This window comes from Carassius gibelio, chromosome B9 (genome assembly GCF_023724105.1).
Source record: "Carassius gibelio isolate Cgi1373 ecotype wild population from Czech Republic chromosome B9, carGib1.2-hapl.c, whole genome shotgun sequence".
NCBI classification, from domain to species: Eukaryota; Metazoa; Chordata; class Actinopteri; order Cypriniformes; family Cyprinidae; genus Carassius; species Carassius gibelio.
This window is the reverse complement of record NC_068404.1, coordinates 25,234,554-25,256,604: the sequence shown is the minus strand read 5'-3', so window position 1 is coordinate 25,256,604 and position 22,051 is coordinate 25,234,554. Positions and strand designations below refer to the sequence as shown.

At 36.2% G+C, this 22,051-nt stretch overlaps 1 protein-coding gene across 1 annotated transcript in view; it reads right to left on the bottom strand.

Moving 5' to 3' along the window:
- The window catches only part of LOC127965488 (TRAF3-interacting protein 1), a 28,276-nt gene that overhangs the window by 1,984 nt on the left and 4,241 nt on the right, over positions 1-22,051 (bottom strand). Inside the window, exons 3-14 of the mRNA XM_052566298.1 lie at positions 20,652-20,813; positions 17,973-18,101; positions 17,374-17,793; positions 16,834-16,914; positions 15,407-15,482; positions 15,211-15,231; positions 14,881-14,965; positions 14,355-14,444; positions 12,423-12,555; positions 12,302-12,338; positions 12,100-12,173; positions 3,354-3,577 (exon numbers count right to left, since the gene is read on the bottom strand). Coding sequence (XP_052422258.1) covers positions 3,354-3,577; positions 12,100-12,173; positions 12,302-12,338; positions 12,423-12,555; positions 14,355-14,444; positions 14,881-14,965; positions 15,211-15,231; positions 15,407-15,482; positions 16,834-16,914; positions 17,374-17,793; positions 17,973-18,101; positions 20,652-20,813 — 1,532 coding nt within the window. The remainder of the gene's footprint in view (positions 1-3,353; positions 3,578-12,099; positions 12,174-12,301; positions 12,339-12,422; positions 12,556-14,354; positions 14,445-14,880; positions 14,966-15,210; positions 15,232-15,406; positions 15,483-16,833; positions 16,915-17,373; positions 17,794-17,972; positions 18,102-20,651; positions 20,814-22,051) is intronic.

Genomic DNA, 22,051 nt, shown 5'->3' with positions numbered 1-22,051 from the left:
ATACATATAGGATTTTCAAGAATATAAGTCACGCTTTTTTTTTCAAATGCAAAATAATGCTGTTATTTATATTCCAAAGCAAGTTATGTAATGCAATTAACATCAAGCATACAGAACATGTGCAAAGTTTATTTGTATAGCGCATTTCCCACATGCAGGTAGCTTCGGTTTCAATTTAAATTTGTTTAAATGTTGTTTATAATTTATAAGCTATGTTTGCTTTATACTTCTATTTTTCATTTTTCTTCTGTTCTGAATAGTTTTACATTTAAAATATTTGTTGTTGACTGAAGAGAACGAAAATACATGTTTATAGTGTTTGTAAAGATTTATTAATTTAATTTTATTTAAATTAATTTAAATAAAATTTTTATTAATTTATTTAATTTTATTTACTGGTATTTGACATTATTAGTATTAGTATTGTTTAATTTATATATGATTTCTACATTACAACTACAGTAAAAGGATATCAATTTCATAATATTACTAGATACCAAAACTGGCTAAACCAACCAACAAGTAAAAAAAAAAAGAATTATATATATATATTCTTTTTTTAAATATAGATGGTTGGATAACAGTATGGTCACCGTCACTGGCATACTGTAAATCCCAAATAAAAGTGTTTTTAATTTGCTTGCATGCAAATAAAAAACATGGCAGAGAAAATAAAACTTCATGAGCTGCTTACATATCCTACATATCATTCAACTTATAATTCAGTTACTACATAAAAGTTATGGCACAAAAATAGTTCAATAAACAAATCAAAATAGAAATGGACTACCTAAAATGCATTTTTACTAAATTATTAAAATATATTGCAACTTTGCCAGGGTATCTTCACATTTTTTAACAGCAAATTTAATGACTTTTAAGACCTTTTTAAGTCCTCTAAAGGGAAAATTTAAGACTTTATCTAAACAAAAATACAGGAAAATGTTCAGTCCGACAACACAGATTGATGTGGCGAAGCATTAGTTTGGCACAACTCACCACAGCCACGCTCAAGACAGGTCAAAGGGTCACAAAAACTTTTATACCAAGTGCTGATTGACCTTACAACCCTGACATGGTTGACTATGTTTAGACTATCAGCCTTTAAGGTACTTCAGGTAATTTCTAAATTCTGGCCCCTCATAGCAGTTTGAAAAAGACATGGAAGACAGCCCCAGGACATTACAAAAGCCATTTTCATCATACTTGATCTAAATTATGGTTAAATGTTGCTGCCTAATAGCCTTGAGCTGGGTTTGGGGGTTCTCCCCCAAGAAAATGTTGTTCAGGGTCTGATTAGTGTTTTCTATGTCATTTCAGACACAGATAAATGCAAGCACATACAATAATCTATGCATAGACCTAATGAATGACAGACAATTGTAGGAAAGATCAGGATCAGAAATTTATTGCATGTTCCAGTTGTAGGAGATCCATGACTTTCCAATTTACTGTGGGTCCATCCATTGACACAGAAAGCATGTTCCTTAAATTAAGTTCCTTGGTGCCCTCCTGAAATTATAAAAAAATAAAATCAAAACAAAGTCCACCTCAAGAATGATAAAATTTTCATTCATGTTCACTCAGATTAGATGGTTTGTCTAAAGTAGTGATTCTCAAACTGTGGTCTGGGGACCACTGGAGGCATGCCAGATTACCAAAGAGGTCTGTGAGCAAAAGTCATCAACCAAAAATGACTGACATGGACTGTGACACCGTTGTACATTTCCAATTCACTTCTCATGACTTGTTTTCTAATCATGCACATTATTAGCAGGTGAAGTTAGCCATGGTTTCAGAAGACTAAAATGGCCTGCATTTGTACATGCATTAGGGATGCTCATTAAGCCAAATATGTCAAGTTTTTCTTTTCTTTTTTTTTATTGGCTAAGTGGTCCTTGATTTGAAAGAAAAAAATGTTTGAGAAACAAGTTAAGCCATAATAGTGAATGCTCACGAATTGGGCCTATGTGATAGGGTTCAGTGTCAACGTTGTTAACCTAAAATTGAGAAGCACAAAACAGATATTTGGAGTCTAATTATGAACTGGGCTACATTATTTAATTCAATTAAATTTTACTTTTCACATAAAAAATATGCAAGAAGCATAATGCATATTGAATGCTTTATACAATAAAGTTATTTACAGCACTGCCTTCCATCCATAATGCAGTAGTCCTATGCCTAGATGTCACCCACCCACAACATTTTTTTAACTGATTGGATGGGACAATATATCGATGCATTTTGAATCGAGAAATTATTCTGGATCGATTCCAATTTTTCTGAATGCATTGCGATTCTCTCTCGAATCGATTCTTAGTTTAGTTTTTAACAGCAGATGCCACTGCGTGCTTTAGATGCCTTACACACACCACTTGAACCTACTATAAAATAATAATTAATAAAGTTCGATAAGGTTGAAGCGAAGTACAAGGGTGTTTGCAGTGGGGCGTTTACATTAATCTTGCGTCATAAAAGCAATATATCAATTACATTCTCAGACTCAGCAGAACGCACGAGCGCTCTTCGTCGTGAGCATTTGAGTGTTCGGTTAAAAACTAGCCTAGAGCGCCATCTGCAAAAACTAAGCTCATAATCAATTTGCAACGCATTCGAAAAAAAAATTAAATCAATCCAAGAATTGGGACGCATCGATATTTTTGTCCCAAATATTCATTAGGAAACAAAAACACATTTTAACATATTCAAATCATTTTAAATGTTACTTTTAGAGTCTTACCTTAAAGTGCTCCAGCAAGTCTTCTGCCATTGAGGTGCTCAAAAACTGAGAACCAAGATAGCGAGACCTGACAATCATGTTCTTGTCCACAGCTTTATCGTCTTTGCCCATGCTTGCGATTTCGCAAAATGCCGTGGTGGCGAACCATCAGCGCTACGCGTTCATCAATCACTTACTCGTATGTGACATATGGTATGATGCAGGTTGCACCCACGAAGTGCTGCCCCCAAATGTTGTGCTGGTCAAATTGCGGTTGAAAAAATAAATAAAAATGACGAGTCGGACATGAAATTTAAGACCCCACATGAAATTTAAGACATTCATATGGAAAATTCCAGGATTCAAGACATTTTCAGACCTTAAAAATCGAAAATTGTATTTAAGACATTTCAAGACTTTTTAAGGACCCGCGGGGACCCTGTTTGCGTGTTAACCTAGCAACTTGCTAATGCTCGACTTAAATCAATTTTAAGGTCAGCTCCTGTGCACTTTGCATGAGGACCATTATTTGTATGATTTCTTAGTTCCAAATCAATCACTTAAGAGCTTTCACTTCAGTTAGGATGCTGTCTTTACTAGGGTTAGGGACAGAGCTAATATGCATGTGCACCTTTGCTCCTGTAGCAGAGCCTGTGCGTTCTCCTTGTTCTCTTTGCGCCAGGTCTGCAGTTCGTTCTGCATGGAGTCCATATCCTCCTGAATGTAGTCCATGATCTTGCCCAGAGGCAGAGCACTGCGACACACTGTCTGTATGGATGAACGCAGTCGCTCGATCTCCTTCGCCACCAATTCACGTTCTTTCTTACGAGACGACTCTGACACCAGTGACCGATCCTGCAGAAAGACAGAACCACAGGAAACAGATCAAAACTAGTCTCAAAACAATGTCACTCCTCCTGACTGCATTTTCTCAAATCTCACATTCTTCTCTTATAAACAGGATGCCACACGACTACCTAATTTTTCTTCAATTGTCATTCATGTTATCATTTTGGCAGATTTTCAACATGAAGGTATGATTTGTACGATAACCCATTTATCATACACTCTTAGTTAAAAAAAAAAAAAAAGGTACAAAAGTCTAAAGTGCAATTACAAATGTAAATTTTTGTCTGGACACTGGGGGAAAATAAGTGCAGAAGCTGTCACTGTGTACCTTATTTCCCTAAAGGGAATAATTTAGTACCTCAAGTTTGCAAATTAGCACCTTTTGAAAGGGTAAAGCCCCAGTGACAGTGTTTAGTATATATACGACAATTAGCCTTTGTATACATGGCTTTGCACTTGGATGAGCATCTTATAATCGCCCTCATTTCAAACCTGTATGACTTATTTTCTTTTGTAGAACACAGAAGAATATTTAAAAATATGCCTGTTTTTAAAGTTAATGGGGTCCAAAAAACAACAACACTGGAACCCACTGACTCATTGTATGAAAAAAAAGAAAAACAAGCATATTTGTAAATATTCTTCTGTGAATAAAAGTATCTAAATGTTTGTCAAAATATATTTTGCGTGTCTTATGACAAATACATGTTTGGAATGACATGAGGGTTAGTAAATGTCAAAATTGTCATTTGTGGATGTACTTTTTTACTCTTTGCTTATGGGCAAAAGTTATTTGAAATACCTGTGTCAATGTCACTTTCAATTAGAATTACAACATAATTTCTACTATAAAGCAGCTCTTTAGTGTGTTCATGTTTTTACTCATGTCTGTCCTCGAAAGGAAACAACAAACTAACTGAAAAAGAGAAGATTTCCACGTCAAAGAGGGTGAAGACCTGGGGCACATGGACCAGTGATAGTTAGAAAGTGCTTACCAGTGTGAAAACATTTCTGGAAAGTTTGCTTTGGCAATCTGTCTTGAACTCCCCAAACAAACTTCATTTAGGAGATTTGGAGAAACTGATTTTGTTCAAAACTGCACCATGCAAACTCGTTCTCCAATTTCCCTTGAAGTATATCAAGGCCACAAGTTGATTTTAATCTCAAGGGCTGGTATTGGCCAATCGTGTCCTCTGATTCTCAAACGACTAAGTAATGAAGCTTACAACTGAAAAATGACTAATGGGAAGTCACTCCCATAGGGGAGCACTTCAGATGAATGCTTTAAATGAGGTTAGAGGAAATCTATACCTACCAACAATATACTTTAGGGGAAAAAAGCAGAAGGGAGAAGTCTGCATTTAGTGGTTTTCAATGTCAAGGCTACAAATGTTTAGAATTTCAAGGCAGGAATTATACAATCCTTGCAATGTATATAAAGATCAAAACGAAAGAGACATGGGATCCATAATGTGAGTGAGTGGTTAGTGAAGGCCTCCACTGTATGTGGTGTGGTTGGGGGGTCCTGGTCTGCCCCAGTCACCCTTCAGCCGAGCGCAAGAAGGCCCCCCGGCACACAGGGCCCGTGTCTATTTATTTAGCTGGGGCCACAGGCTGTGTGTGGCACTAGGCCAAACAGGCTTTACTCTTACTGCCTCAGTCCCTCTCAGACACACACACACACACACTCGTGCAAGACGTAACTTTGTTTATTTTAGTAACAGGCTATGGCAGTGAAGTTATTTTACAACAGTGTTCAGTAACAACTACTTCACATTTACCTCGTTTCAAGCTGAACTCCTCAAGCAATTCATGTCATTGTGGCTATAAACACAGACAACTTCCTTTCTTAGGTGGGACATGTCAAACCTGAGCTAAATGACAATACAATAACCAGAAACGTCCTTATCAAAATAGGCTGAGCATTACATGAACTCCAAAAAATCATTGTGTTAAATGTAACTGACATGTTTACAATATATTTGTAATGTTTTTCTGCCTATACATATCTGAACACCATTGCAAATATCTTGATTTTTAATGATTTGGCGATTAAGTATCATTAGACTTGTATTGCAATCCCTCAACTAGCAAGTATGAGAGCATTACGGTTTAAAGGTGCAGTAGGGAACTTTTGTAAAAAAAAAATATTTTTTACATATTTATTAAACCTGTCATTATGTCCTGACAGTAGAATATGAGACAGATAATCTGTGAAAAAATCTAGCTCCTCTGGCTCCTCCCAGTGGTCTTATTGCCATTTGCAGTTACTGACCGCTCCCGGTAAGAAATCAACCAATCAGAGCTGCAGTCCGTAACTTTGTTTGTGTTCAAAATGTAGAAAAATTTATATAATAAGCGAGTACACCATGAATCCATTTTCCAAACCGTGTTTTTAGCTTGTCCTGAATCACTAGGGTGCACCTATAATAAGTGTTTATATTCGGACTATTTTAGATTGCTTCGGAGATACCGCGGCGGAGTAACCCAGTACCTTTGTGATTCTTCATAGACATAAACAGAGAGAAGTAGTTCCGGCTACAATGTTCTTCTGCAAGACGCAAGCAGTACTGTTTATTAACCACTGGAGCATCAAAAGTTACCTACCGCAGTTTTAATAAACTTCAGTCGCAAAAATGGTATTAAGAGTTGTAAGGTTTGATTCATTTTTATGTGATTCAAATTCTTCACTTCTATTAATCGATTCATAACCCGGTTCTCAATCAATTTCAGTCCATATATCTTCACACACTATAAAAGCACACTAATCGATATATAGAAGAGAAAAATAAATATGTGAAAATATAAATAGGTAAAATATTGATTTTTTTTTTTTTTTGCATGCATAGTTACAATGGTGTATTATGAAACAAATTAATCCTAAAATCTTTGGAAATCGGGCTTGGAAAGTTGCTAGTAACTGATTACATCTAATTTAGAGTACGCAATCAGATTCCAAAAATAAAGTATTTGTAATTAGATATATATATATAAACTTTAATACTTATTAATATTACTTTATTTATAAAATATATGTAAAACTTGCATTCCTTGTCCTACCCAGACATACAGTCAGTTAGTCAAACGCTATTAATATTTGAAATCCGAAAATATTTTCATAAAGAGCCAGTCTCTAATCATCTGTGTTCTGAAACTTAAAGTTTATTGTTATAACTTTACAGAGTTCGGTAACTATATTACAAACACTTCAAAGGTTAACTATGCCACTTTGCTCTAGAACTCTAACAAATTTGTGAGAAGAAAGACTATCTTAATTTTCCCCCCTCTCTTTGTGGTTTACAAGTGTGTTCGGATTGAAATGTCTAATAGTTGTCTGCAATGTGGGTGGTTTCCCTGGCCCCTAAACACCCCCTCTACACAAACACCGGCCAGCACATTCAGACCACTGTTCGTGGAGCGCGAAGTCCAGGCCAGATTCGCTCTGTTTGCCATCCTCCTGCACCTCACCCCTTAGTCGAAAAGAACAACTCCAGCTTTCTGTCTCAGAGGACATAAATCAATCGTTTATATGGGCTCTCATTTTTCCCTCTCTTCACTCGACCCAAGAAAAATATTTGTTTTGCACGAGGCAGCTGAGGACAGGTTTTCCCATTATCTCAGACAGTGACACAAGCGGGACGTGGAGTCGGTGTGCCTGGGGCAGGTGGCTTCCAGAGATGATGATGCACTGGCCGAAGCCTCTTGCACCAGGACGCCTCATTACCTCTCTATGTGGATCTGAGCCTTCAGCTGCAAGCCCAATTTGCTTAATGAAGTAATGCATGCAAAATGCCTGATTTATAGAGTGCTAATAAAGAAATATGAAAAGAAGCAGAACAGCACTGTTCAAATTAGAGCTCTGGCAAGGAAAATTAGAGTCATGCAGTCCTCCTGAGAATGATAAACTTCAGAAGCATCCACTTTGCCGCTGTGGTGCCGTGTCACGGTTCTGTGGATCTGAAATGTTCAGTTCAAACATGATTCATGAGATGAACTGGGCTTAAGTGAATAAAAACAAGAACAAATTTGTGGTTAGGACAACTAAGACAAACTTTAAAAATGAATTAGTCACTTATTCACCACTGGCAATAATATCAAACATATTTTCGTTACCGATCACTGTTTGGACAGACGAGTAGTTTTTTGTCGCTAAACTCACTGTTTAAAAAAACAATGCAGTTTAGGTAGATATACATCTAGTAGCATAGAAATCATGCGAAAACTGGCAAAGTTTGCATCAGGGGTGAGTGATACAGTATATTCAAATATGTATACCACAATATATGTCCATTAATTATATATAATCACAACATATACATTTTTATTCCAAAGAAATGGCTATCAAAATGTTCCTACTAGTGTTGTCACGGTACCAAAATTTCATTCACACAGAGGCGCCCAGAACATGCAGGATTCATATTTCAACCAACTTTTGCGGCTTAACATTTACAGATACTGCTCCATATGGAGATTTGATTTGAATAATTGATGCTAACTTTGACAAATTCCGTGTCTGTCCATATTAAAATGTAAGTTTCATTTTCATGACTGGATTTTGAGATTCCGTGTTTTTTTGCTTCGTTAATGATTTCAGACTAGGGCTGTGTTTTGTGTTTGCCTGCAGCCCCCGGGGACAGGACAACTCAGCAGACAGAAACCATATTCAATTTATCAATAAACAGTTTATCATTTTAACTGATATAACATCACCCCTAGCTTGCCTTCATAAACCTTTTTTGATTAGTCTTCAGACGGAAAGAGAATTACTACCTTGACACTTGAAATTGACTTTTTGACTGGTTACAACAGCATATTGGGTTGTAGCCTATTTTGATTTTCTACATTGACACTATTTGATTAAATGTAAAAAAAAATATATTCCACATATGTATCAAAACTATTTTAACTTCACAAGCTATGAATAACACAGAAAGCAGTTAAAATGTCCACAAATAAAAAAAAATTATCCAGAAAACCTTGTTTAGACTACACGGTTAAATAATTAAACATGGGCAGTGATCCTTTTTGGACTGCCGCTACTGGTATAAAATAGCACCATGGTGGGTCTTTGTGTCCAACACTGACTCAAAGGGTAGAGATTAATTGTTTAGCAATGTTTAGGGGTTTCCTCCTTGGGGAAAACATGGGCCCCGTCCAGCAACATCATAAAAAAAATAGCTGGAATGAAGTGAAGTGCAGAGAGGCAGACTGATGTACACAGGATGGAAGGGTCAGTTTGGCCCCGTGGGGGTCACCGCTGAGATCACCGTCCTGCACTTGCATGTCAAGAGGATCACCACAGAACCACAATACATGACAGTTTAGCTTATGAGAACCAGACAGCTGTAGGACTGAAATAATAGGTTAAAACGCAACCAATTACACTATCAGACTTCAGAGACCTGTACCGTGGTATTTCACCATAACCTCCGGGGTCCTTCCACAGAGATGTCAATCGTCTCTCTCTGTGAGGGGAAAAATGTTGAGGAATGCAACAAGAGTCATTTCCTTAACATTTCCAACAAGAAGGTAGATGTTTACAAAGACACGGGCCTGAAGGGATGACTATTTATTTTCCTGCCTGTTCTGCAGAGAGTGAGCTGGCGTGGCGTTCACTCAACAGCCATCCATTTGTGTGCCATGGGGTTTATTTATACATTGCAAACCTTCATCAGGCTAATTTGATGGCGCAAAAGAGGGAAAAGGAAGGAGGAGGAAAAAAAACTTATGAAAACGCAGCTGCTGTCAGGGGCCAATACTCTCAAAACAAAAAAGACGCCCTACAAAAAGTATCTTAGAATAATATACACATGATCTGGAGGGTCACAGCAAAACGTACGGCAAAATGATGGTGAAACGGCCTTTCGCAATATTGCATCTGTCCTGTTATTTCAGTCAACTGAAAAAATAACGGCCTAGCTGATATTAATAAATGAAGCTCTGTCGACCCTGGCGAGGTAAATCTTCACTTACGAAGCGGAACGGAAAGCTCAAGCTAATAAAGCCACAGAATGAGTCATTGGCTCAGTTTCACCTTTGGAATTATTATACAGTCAAAACTCTAAATTCTGTGGTTGTTCCGAAGAGATTAAGTCATACGTACTTGATGTGGCGATCTCCATAAACTCAAAATCCTGCAGAGATCTGAGAGCGAAAGCTCATATTTGTAGAATGAGTTATGAGCGCTGTAACTTCAAACCTGTCGGGGAGGATAAGGAAGCTCAATATTTACATTTTTAACCCTGGATGTTACACCGTGATTACAGGAGAGCAGCCGCTTTATTGCGGTGACCTTCACCCCCCTTTCAATGCAGGAAGGAAGTCATTACAGATTTTTTTCAATACAGCTGACTAGACAGGAGAGTTGCGTGTGCCGGTTTACATCTACAGCCCCGAAAACACACGTCCATTTCATCCACCGCAATTAAGAAGGAGAATTTAGAGAGCTGATGAGGCTAAATTAAGTCAATTAGGAAAGCGCGGCCAGCAGCGCTCAGATTCCTGCCTGGAGTTGGCTTGCGTTTGATGGGGGAAATCTAATTTGATTATTTGGGACTGAAAGGAAATCCAGTCTGATTGTTTTGAAATCAAGAACACAGGAGGGAGAAGCACTGGCTGTAAGGGCCAGCTGGGAGCAGCTCACTGTGTGCGGCTGAGCTTCAACACCAAACGGGATCACGCCAGTGGAAAACCACACAGAGCTCATGTCTTCTGTGAACAAAACACTGCAGCTGAATGAACTAAATAAAACCTTTGTCAACATTTACTCACCATCATGTCATTCCAAATCTGGAACATTTTGGAGAAAAGTTAACTTTTTAACCACACTTTTCTATATAAAGCAATGTAATGAGGACTCAATCAAGATCAAAAAAGATGTGCCACTTCAGTTTAGTTTATCAACCCTACTAGACATTGCACATTTACTTTCATTATACAAAAAAAAAAACGACAAATGAAGTTTTAATAAGAACTTCTAATTCTTATATTTAAGCTTTTGAATTAATGAGTTAAAAAAAAGAAAAACTTTGTATCCTATACACTACTGATAGAAAGTTCAGAATCAGTACGTCTCTTATGCTCACCAAGGCTGCATTTATTTGACCCATTTAAAATAAAATAAAATTGTTATCTATTTTATTTTAAAATGTATTGTCTTCCTGTGATGCAAAGCTGAATTTTCAGCATCATTCCCCCAGTCTTCAGTATCAGATGATACTTCAGAAATCATTCTAATATGCGGATTTGCTGCTCAAGAATCATTTATTTATTAATGCTGAAAACAGTTGTGCTGCTTAATTTTGAGGAAAGCATCTTCTTTCATGAATCTGTGATAAAGAGTGGAATATATGCAAAATGGTAATAACCTTTCATTATTAATAATAGTATTAATATTATTAAAGTTCTTTTGAAGTACAAGATGGTGTCTAGCTGAGAAAATCTGAAATAAAATTGTTCTTACTGCCTCAGAATTGGAAAAAAAAAAGAATCATTAAACTAGATTTGTTACATGAAATTCCTTACAATTCCCATCGCTATTTGTCCCCTCTGCCAACTCACTCTCTGAGCATGTGACTAAGGTGGGAAGCAGAGGTGAAAGAGCGGAGGTTCTGCATGAAGGCCACCACCAAACACTGCATCCATCAGACCTACAGCCAGTGACGGACAGATAGACCGGAGCATCCGTTCCGGCTCGGGCGGACCACCCAGTGCACATGGCCCTTTCCACCAGGGCATGGACGGGATGGCTTCAAAACTCAAATCACATTGTTCTCGTTTCCACTGGCTCACAAACAGCCCAATTCAAGCTAAAATATGGGAAGACATTGATAAAGTGCCACTTTGGATTGACAATCATACTCCAGCCATCCTGAAAAATCGTTCCAGAAATCTTCTGGCCAGAGAAGAAAAGTACATAGCTGAACCACACTGAAACTGTGCCCGAAGAGTGAAATCGGTTTTATTGCTCTTTGGAAATGAAATACTATCTTAATAATAATCTATATTCCATTGATGAATCGTTATTCTCTCACGGGCCAAAGGACACTTCAGATAAAATCCCCTAACAAATCAGACCTAAACGAAATTCAAAAGCAAGCTCCAGATCCAAGCCACCAGAACATTCTGCTTTTCAATTTGCAATTCAGTTACCAAAACCAACAAAATTCACAAATAAACAGGCCACAAAAGTTAACCATGTTAAATAACTAAACAGCATGAATGGTGCCATCATGCTTGTTTTGCCCTAATTATTTAAGCTCCGCTGAAGAAAATAACACTTGAGGGACCAGAATTACATTTCTCCACTCCATTTGCAAAGTTGCTTGCTTTAGTAAACTAACGGCACACTGGGTCAGGCATCCCTGAGGTACAGCACAAAAATGCTGATTCGCTTGATGAAGAGATTTCGAAATGCATTTACTCAGGGTACTGGAATTTTGTTGTGAAAAAAACAAAACTTGGACCACATAAAATGTAATAGCACTGCCACCTAGTGGAGATAATGCAATTAAAATATAACATCATACCTGTTCTTTTGACTTTGTGGCTGGAGATGATTCATAGTCTTTCTTTGTCTCCAGAATTTTTTTCACAAGTCCACCTATGAACAAATCAAAACCATTCAATGATTTCTGATCTGAAGTGTGCTTTTAAAGGGTTTGTTCACATAATTCAACATTTATGGTAACATTTTAATTTCAGGATGAGTTATTATTGTGCATGACTCACCGTGTTTGTCGTCCCCTTGCAGTTCAAGTGAATTACGCTGCAATGAAACATAAGCCAATGAGTCCAAATCATGACATTTTTTATTGGGATACTACATACACATATAGAGCATCTATATTACCTCAACTTCAGCTACGTCAGGAGGAGGTGCAGCTGCCTCCTCCACCACAAACTGCCCTTCTTCATCATCCTCATCTTCAGAGAGCCTCTTGCCATCCAAAATGACAGTCGCGGGTGTCTTGCCACTGCCCAGCCTGAGAACAACCCAGTCATGCTTAATTACAATTACTTGAGCAATAATATATTTTATCATAACAAAAAAGTTTGGAGAGAGTATAACTCTTATAAGAAATAAAGCAATACTTTTAATGTAGCAAGAATGCACCAAAGTAACAGCAAAGACTTTTTTTAAAGTCTGTTCATTAAAGATTCCTGAAATTAAATGTATCATGGTTCACAAAAAATATTAATCATCACAGCTATTTTCAACATTGAAAATATAAAACTTAATTAATAATTGTTAAAAAAATTCAGTAAGGCACTGAAAAATCATTTTTGTCATTATGGAATAAATTATATTTTATAATAATAAATTAAAACAAAAATAATTATTTTAAATTGCAATGACATTTCACAATAAAACGGTTTTACTGTATTTTGATCAAATAAATACAGTCTTGGTATAAGAGACTTCTTTAACCTGTTAAATGTCACCCCGTCCCGTATACGGTACGCCTACGTTGACTATACTATATTACAATCAAATCTAATCTAATCTTGACAAACTATATATCGTTGGAAAGGTCTAAGACTCCCAAATATATATTATACCAATATTGTTTTTTAAAAATTATGTAGGAAAAGTAATAGATGAATTTATGACAAGAGTGCCCCCTCAGAAATCTACATTACAAAAGGAGCTTTGACCTTTGTTTAGAAATAAGACTTCCTCGTTGCCTTTTTCTCTATCACATTTTAGAAATCATCAGAAGTTATATATCACTTGAAAACATAAAATCTCAAAATTCTTCCTTCAAAACCCATTTTAAAATCAGACATTGCATTACCATGTAAATGGCACATCAAAATCATGTTACAAAATGTTTTCAGTCATGAATTATAAAAATTTAGGTTTGTATCATGCACATTCATGTCCATCTTCAAAAACGTTAGTGACAGTTAACAGGTTAAAAAAATATAAAACATTTTTACCATGCCCAAATTTTGAATGGTAAAGTATGTCCCTATTACAGAATGTTAAAGCGGAATAACAGGTAAGAAACCCCTACCTGAAGTAAAATCACTGTAATGCAGCCCGTTTATGGCTAGGCCTGTCACAATATATCGACTTATCGTGCAATATATGAACATGACTCCAATAATTTTTAGTGATACAATATATCACCCATTATATTCACTTAAAAATGAATGCCACCCTGTTTTGTACATTCCACTTGCACCTGTGTCTTTTGCAGCTTTTTGTACATAGCGTGTTGTCATGAGGTGCTAGTTCAAATAAAAAAAAAAAAAAATCTGCATATATGATCTTGTTTAGAGATCTGTGCCTTTGTGCATATGGACATCTGACTGCTAAGTAGTGACTGTGTTTTTCAGCAATAGCATGCTGCACCCTTAATTCACAGAGAAAAGAAGGTCTGGGAAAAATCTGCACAGAGAAACATCTCCATAGAAGTTCTTTGTGCATTTTTCTCTTTTTGGACTTGTTACTTTGCATTTTTTCTTTGAAAATGTTTCTTTACTATTTATTCAGGTCTTTTAAGGTATCTAATATTTTGATACTTGATTTCAACGATCTAAATATTCTTAAAAATAAAAAAATTAGTTGTCATTTGGAAGTGTGTAAGCCTTCTTGCATTATTATGTTGTTACATTATGATTATATATTCAGTGGCATAAAATGTTCTTTAAAATGTCAATAATATAGCTTACCGCAATTATTTCTGAACCGATATATCGCACAACAAAAAGTTGTTATGACAGGCCTACTTGTGGCTTACTTTAGTATAAAGTGAGAAACTGAGAGATCTCTTACCTCTCTGCTGGGGTCACATGATCAGTGTAGCTCTCCTGTCGTTTGACGCGGGGGGCTGCCGGTCGTGCACTGCTAGGCCGAGGTAACCGTCTACACTCACATAAACATTCAAATCAAAGAAGAACAAATACGTTCACACGGGAAATACACAAGCACTTTTTGTGAAGTATGCATGCAACTTAATGCGTGGGGAGTTTAAGTAACAGAAATATATGGCTAAATGCTTACAAAAACAGTCTCAAGAACCAAGAGTAATGATCTGGATGAGAGTGATATCTTGTGGTTAGATCTTGCGGTACAGTGCAGTGAAAGCGAGGGATTTGCATCAGTGGCTTCCACTGCCAGACAATCTCTCACGGGGGCATATATGATCCACTCCATCCACCCACAAACACCTCAGCACATTATCACACTGGCTTACTTTGTTATCATTGGATGGAAATGTAGCCATTTTTATCTTTAAATCAACATACTTATGGGATCATTACCACTAATTAAAAAAGAAAAAAAGAAAGAAAGAACAAACCTGTGTGTTGTTTGAGGTGGCACAGAATCCGTAATGTCTCCATTCTCAATGGGGACTGGTTTCTCTGCTGAAGGGGCTTCCCTTTCTGGAAGAAAGAAAAATAAAAAAATATACTAACTAAAAAGGAGAGAGATTTTATTTACTATATTTTGACAAAAAAAAAAAAATGAAACAAATACAAAATAAAGTTCAATACAGTTTCCTTGCTGGTAAAAATACTTAGTATATAATACTTAGTAAAAATGATTGTGCCCAGCCACTGGCAGGTATAGCAAAAAGATGTGATTTGGATCCTGGTACGAGGTGCTCACTAAAGAAAACAACACTCACCTCCTTCACTGTCAGTCTCATCTGAAACAGAGATACACAATCCATGTCATTATTTAAGACTAATCGCATTAAACAATATCTGACGTGCTGCTGTGCTGCTAGACGCAACTAAACAGATCCAGCTGGACATGCAACAACGCATTAATGCACTGTACGTCAATAATTAATAGAATCTGTTAAGAAAAACATTTAGTACCTTGACCTCCTGTTTTGGGCCGTCGCCGCTGTCCTTTAGCCGATGAGGGCCTTGGGATTCGGGAAGGACTCTCAGCCTGAAAGGAATGAGGAAAGACATTAGTTTCCATGCATTTCCACTAGGAGTTCCTCTCCTGGGGAGCACTTAGATTGACATTAGCCAATAAACACGCGAGTTCTCTTTCTTTACAAACCATCTAAGACAAACAATCTTCTGATACAATCTTTTCTTGGTGCACACATTAAATATAAATCACCGATTCGGGCAATAAGAAAATGCAGGAAAAACCTTTTTTACTTCTTGGGACAAACAAAAATTACCTGGATTTCAAAGAGATCTGTAGGCTGAATAATGACAAAACAAAACGCAACAAGGGCCTTAAGACGTCAACATTTATATAGTACACTTATAAACTCAATAATAAACTCAACGCAACTATCAGCAACTAGCCTAATAAAAAAAGCTTACTACTTTAAATGAAAAAAAAAACTACTGAAGCTGCAAAGACACATGGACATGAAGCGACAAAACTAGTCAGGAAATAATACTAGAAGCTACAATTTCACACAGTTTCTCTTGTCACATAAAAACTATCTGTCCAAAGTCTCCTTTTCCGTATATACATTTTATTTTGAGTAATTTTTCCCTTTATACACATCAAATGTAGCTTCTGTTTACAAAATCCTTAAGGTCCAGAAGTTTTTGTGAATTTAAGTTTTAGAATGGTCCTTTAAATAGCTATACTGACACTTTATTTTGTCTATAAAAAAATAAAAAATGATATTTGTCTTCAAAAGAAATGCCAATGTTTATTGAAAATGTACTTCTCATACACACTACCATTCAAATGTATGGGGTCAGTAAAAGTATTAATATTTCTATTCAACAAGGATGTATTACACTTTTCAAAAGTGACAGTAAATTATTATTTTTATTTTTTTACTATTACTAAACTTTCTAGTCATCAAAGAAAACTTAAAACTCAAGTTGTCAACACAAAAAATTTGTAGCAGTAATGTATATTGACACCTTTAAAATCTTAAAATAATAATAATAATAATATTTTTATTCAGGACCAGAGAAAATGTTACCATGGCAGGTAAAATTCTTAACTAAGTCTGAACCTGGGCATCAAAAAGTATTCCTAACTGCTGAAGCCTGATAAGAAATCCTCTCCCATCTAGACTGTCTATGCACAATGCCAAATATACAAAACACCCATTATTCTACAGCCAAGCAAAGCAAGCACTGACGTCACTACAAGACTGGTACCTCCAGTTCACCACCCTCGGCCTCCAATTCAGAGGAACAAAGACAAGAACAATAAACTATTGGGAATGTTACGTCAACAAGCCTTGATGATGGCCCATTCCTACAGAACAAACGTAAAGGGCGTAAACAGAGGTTATGAGAAAAATCACTCTTACCTCGTCTGCTTCGGCTTCAAGTGTTTTACTCACAACCTCTGGGTGAGGCTTTGGCTTGCTGATCTCCTCTGCTGCTTTGATCTGTGGATGAAGACAAGCTGATATCAAGTATTGAAAGCTGAGAATTAAGGTCCGTGCACACAGAAATTTTCATATGCATTTAAAAAAAAAAAAATTCGGATTCGTCATCCTTTCCTATCAAAATGCTTGCTATGGATGTGAAAACGCAGAAAATCGAATGTGATCCGAATTTTTTGGGAGAAATACGAGGTCATATTTATTTTTTTTAATATACAAAAAGTTTTGATAAAAATTTTGGACTCAGTGTTTAATAGCCTTCAGAGTTTAAATGTTACAGGAATATGCTGTAAGGTCTAGAAATAGCGCAGAATGCAAAATATTTTTGTTAAATTTTCACTATTTTAAAATGTTATTTCTGGGTTTAAATGGGATTTTAAGAGAGTTTGGAAAAACACTGGTAAAATTGTCATTCATCTGTCACTGTGGCTGGTGCGTAAAGCTACAGAATCATGAGCAAACCTTTCTATCGCCTCTGTCCTTTAGCTTCTGGTCAGTCTCTTTGTGTCGTTCTTTTTCTCTTTCTCTTTCTCTCTCCCGTCTTTTCTCGCGCTCTCTCTCCTTGTCTCGTTCCCTGTCTTTGTGAGATTCTCGTTCCCTTTTCTTATCCCTTTCTTTCTCTCGTTCTCTCTCCTTGTCCTTGTTGCGGTCCTTCTCCTTTTCCTTTTCCCGCTCATTCTCTCTGGTCTTGTCTTTCTCCCGATCCCGGCTCTTGTCCTTGTCTCTGTCTCTGTCTTTTGTCCGGTCTCTTTCGCGTGCCTTGTCTGACCTCTCAGCATCTCGCCGGCGGTCCTTGTCATCTCTCTTGCTCTCTTGATCTTTTGGTTGATCTGGATCTTTCTGCTCTCGGCTCCCGCTGCTCTCCTTGATGCCCTTCGTCTCCTGGACAACAGCCAGAGTCTATATTAAATTATAACTTTCATAACAAAAGTCTTAATTACAGATGTCATTAATACAAATTTTAAAAAGCCCAAGGGAGACAAGCAGAGGAAATGAATATTGATACAAGACAACAGAATTCTGGTTCAGATGAAAATGTCAAAGCCTCAAGCAGGTCTCACCTCACGGTCTCGGTGGCGCTCCCTGCCCTCTCTGTTCTCCTTGTCCTGGGACCTAGAGGTGCTGGGCTTCCCCTTCAGATCCACCTTGTCTCCAGCTAACACCCGTCTAACAGCCTCATCACTGGAGAGCTGGAACAAGGAGAGAACACGCTGTTAAACAACAGTTTAATATAATAAACACAAGACCCAAGCAACCCTCAGTAGGATCTCGCACCAAATTCAGGATTCGGAAACAGATGGGGCAGCATGGTGGTTAATGATCTGGGCTGGTGAAGAAAAATGTTGGTTAATAATACAATTCATGGGGATTCTCCCTGGAATAAATGGACTATTAGTCACTCTGGATAACAAAATCTGTTAAATATGTGTGCACAGAGTATCGCATTCTATGAAGCCGCTTTGAAACAATGTGTATGGTGAAGAGCAAAATACAAATAAATTTGACAAATCACTAACAAAGTTGTTACATTTTCTGAAGAAAAAGTGTGGTGGTGCTTGAAACAAAATTCACTGTTTCCAAAAGAGTATTGCGGGTGATCTGTATGTTGTAAAGTGTTATTTTAGTACTTCACTATTGTAGTATTAATATTTTAATCAGCTTTCATTTTCATATTTTTAGTTTTCATTTTAGTTCAAGTTTAAATCATTTTGTTATGTTTTTAGAATATTTACATTTAACTGGGGATATGCCGATATCAAATTTTCATGTTGGGATTCATTGCTAATGCTTTTATCACGGTATATGGCATTATCACGATATTGAAAATTAGTTTTCAAAAAAAGTTTTGTCATAATACAGTATAAAAGGTTTAACAACATTTGTATTGTATTAAATAGGGATGCACCGATCATGATTTTTCATGGCCGATTCCGATACCGATTTTTTACAAACAAACTGGCCGATTACGATACCGATATTTTTATCTTTAAGCAACAAACAAGAAAGGAAAGTTTGCATAAACAAGATGTTTATTTGGTATTTAATAGGCCAAGCTGGCTTTTAGCTATTGAAAACAATAACTGCAACCATCTGAAATTAACAGCTACATTACAGACATCAGCATTTAGCTTTTGTTTTTGAATTGGGTTGAAACTACAGAGAACTGGCCTTAAATTTAAAGATGAACTGTAACCATGTAAAATTAAAGGCAATAACTGCATAGTTCTATAATCCAAACAACACACATTCAATAAGATGTTTCTTGATCAGCATTCAGTATTTTAGTTTTTAAATTTGGTTTTAAATAAAAAAAAGGTCTTTACCAGTGTCTTTATTTACAGACTAAATAAAAGTATGCTATATAAATAGATTATTCCAAAATTTTAAAATCAAATAATGTTGGTGTGAATAAAACAAAGATGCAAAGTGTTTTCACATCTATATTTTTTTCACTTGAGCCAATGAAAAATAAATAACTATTCTCTGAAGTAAAAAAATATAGATGTGAATCATTACCCTAAATTTTTTTTATTGGATGAATGAAACACTTTTTCTCAGTGTGCTACAGCATGTGATTTTTAAATCAAATTAAGTCGATGTAATTTTAAGGTAAAATAAAAATAATCAACTGTCATTGACTTCTGGCTTTTCAAACGTGTATGCAAGTTCCACTTTACAAAAAAAAAAAAAGTTTTATCACAGTTAAAACAGTTATCACATCGTTTCTCATCCAACACGTGAGAAGTTGATCTGAGCATCTCTTCACGGTCTACCCGTGTTCAGTAACAGTAAGCTCACGGGACTCTTATTTGTGCGCCAGTACACCAACGGCTGATCACTTCCTGGCTGCTATCTGTGCCTCAGACATGTAGCTCTGCATTTCCAGTGCTGAATGGCTGCCCGAAAAATCGGCCTAAAGAAGACCAAAAACCTTGGTTCCGATTTATGGCCGGTCAACCGGTGCATCCCTAGTATTAAATACAAAAAAGCAATATACAAAAAAAAAACATATAGTTAAAAATTTTACACAGATTAAAGTGAAAAGGAAATGACACAATAAGATCTCATCAGTTAACCTTAGTTAATGCATAGACTTCACAATGAACAATAGCTATATTTGCTACAGTTATTGCTACACAAATTAACTGTAAGGGTTAATATATTTTTATTTATTTATTTATTTTAATATTGATTCCAATGCAAAAAATCGTTCAATATGCAGTTCACAAATGTATACGTGATTTGAGAGCTGGGCACATGGAAAGATTGTCAGTGAATAATGATTTTCTGTCTGTTCTTTACAGAAAGCTATCATTTGACTTCTGAAGACTTAAGGTGACAGAGCAGGATTGTTGATTTTCCTGTACCTGGGTCACCCCTATAATCTTTCACTTTCCAGCAACTTTGACCAATATGGCCATCTCATGTCTTTTTCTCTTGCAACCTATAAAATATCCCAATGGTCTGTAGAACGGCAGCTGAGCTGTCATTCAGCTCTATGTTTCACCTCTGCTCTTTGTCCTGCAGGCATCAGTGGGCTCCCCTGATAATGCTGTTGGTGATGTTTCATCGCTCCTTAACTTTCAGAAAAGCTCAAGGGTACAATTAAATGAATATGTCTATAAATTACCCCCTGCTTGGACATCATTAGTCTTGATTCATTCACTAGTTAAATGGCTTTGAGCAAATCTAGAATCTAGAAGTAGAGTAGCGGAGTGGTCTTTAATCGCAGAACTGACCTTGTTGAGACAACACTTAGCAATGATCTGCAGCAGCTCGTTGGTCTTCTCAGGTTCGTATCCGGCTACGATTCGAGCAGGTTTAGCAGCCAAGGGCTCTCCACTAACCAGCATCACCACATCGATGGCCTTCTGAAGGAACACTATTTTTGAGTCTTTGTCCTGAAGGGAACATTAAGAGAAAAGAGTTATTGAAACTGCAATTTACTTTCATTAATGTGATAAAAAATATTTTTAACTTCTACAAAATGGAGCATTATTGGGCCATATAATCTTAAAATAATCTTAAATATTAAGAATTCTACACATTTTAAAAGATACTGGAAATACATTCATTCCTAAAAGAAAATCTTTAAGGTCAGTAAGATTTTATTTATTTTTTATTATTTATTATTGTTTTTTAAATAAATACTTTTATGCAGCATGAATGCATTAAACTGACCATTAAACACAACCCCGCCCTGCCAATGTCGACGTCGGTCAACATGTTTCACTGTAGACATCGTCCGATGCAAAATTTGTAGAATTTAACAATTACACACTTTAGTAACAACTGAAAAATCCAGATGATCTGTAACTTTATCTTAAGTAAATAATTTGTGGTGTCTGTCTCATTCTGTAAGTACTTTATAAAACATGTGGCACGTGGACATGTTTAGAACCTTCCGAACAGAATATCAGTATCAGATACCCTGACTAAATGTTGCACAAACAATGTTACGTCAAGAAAATAATATTTTTCTTATAAGAATTAAACTAAAAGAACAGAAGAAGTTTCATCATTTTGGTCACCACCAAATGTTTTTTTTTTTTTTTTTTGGTATAGCCAAGTTATTTTAGGTTTAGGCTTAATTGCACTCCACACAAATAACCTAAAGTTATCCTGATGCTTTGAAGACAACAGTACATACATCATAACCAGCAGCTTGATGATGTGTCCACTTCATTAAACCCTCTTTTTCTGTATTTCTGCTTTGCTACTTATGATGAAGTGCAAGTGTCCATATTGTCATTTAATGCTTTCGTGCTTCATGAGGTTCCTAATGAGGTCCCAGCGGCAGAACAACCTGTATCTGTTATGATTTTACACACTCAGCAGTGTTTAATATCCAACTATAGGCTTTCCCCAAATACCCAGATAGGAATGTATCATAAAGCTAATCACTAAAATCAGGCGAATTTAAGAAAACGTCACATACATTGCAACACAAAATAAATGTAATTTTGTTTATTTTGCATTAAATAAAGCTCATTTTAGAATGATTAAGATGCATTCATGACTTCATGCATTATGATAATATGAAAATTAAGCACATTTGACAGTAAAAACAATAATTTTGTGAAATATTATTACAATTTATTATACAGTTCTATACATATATATTGCGGCAATGTATTGT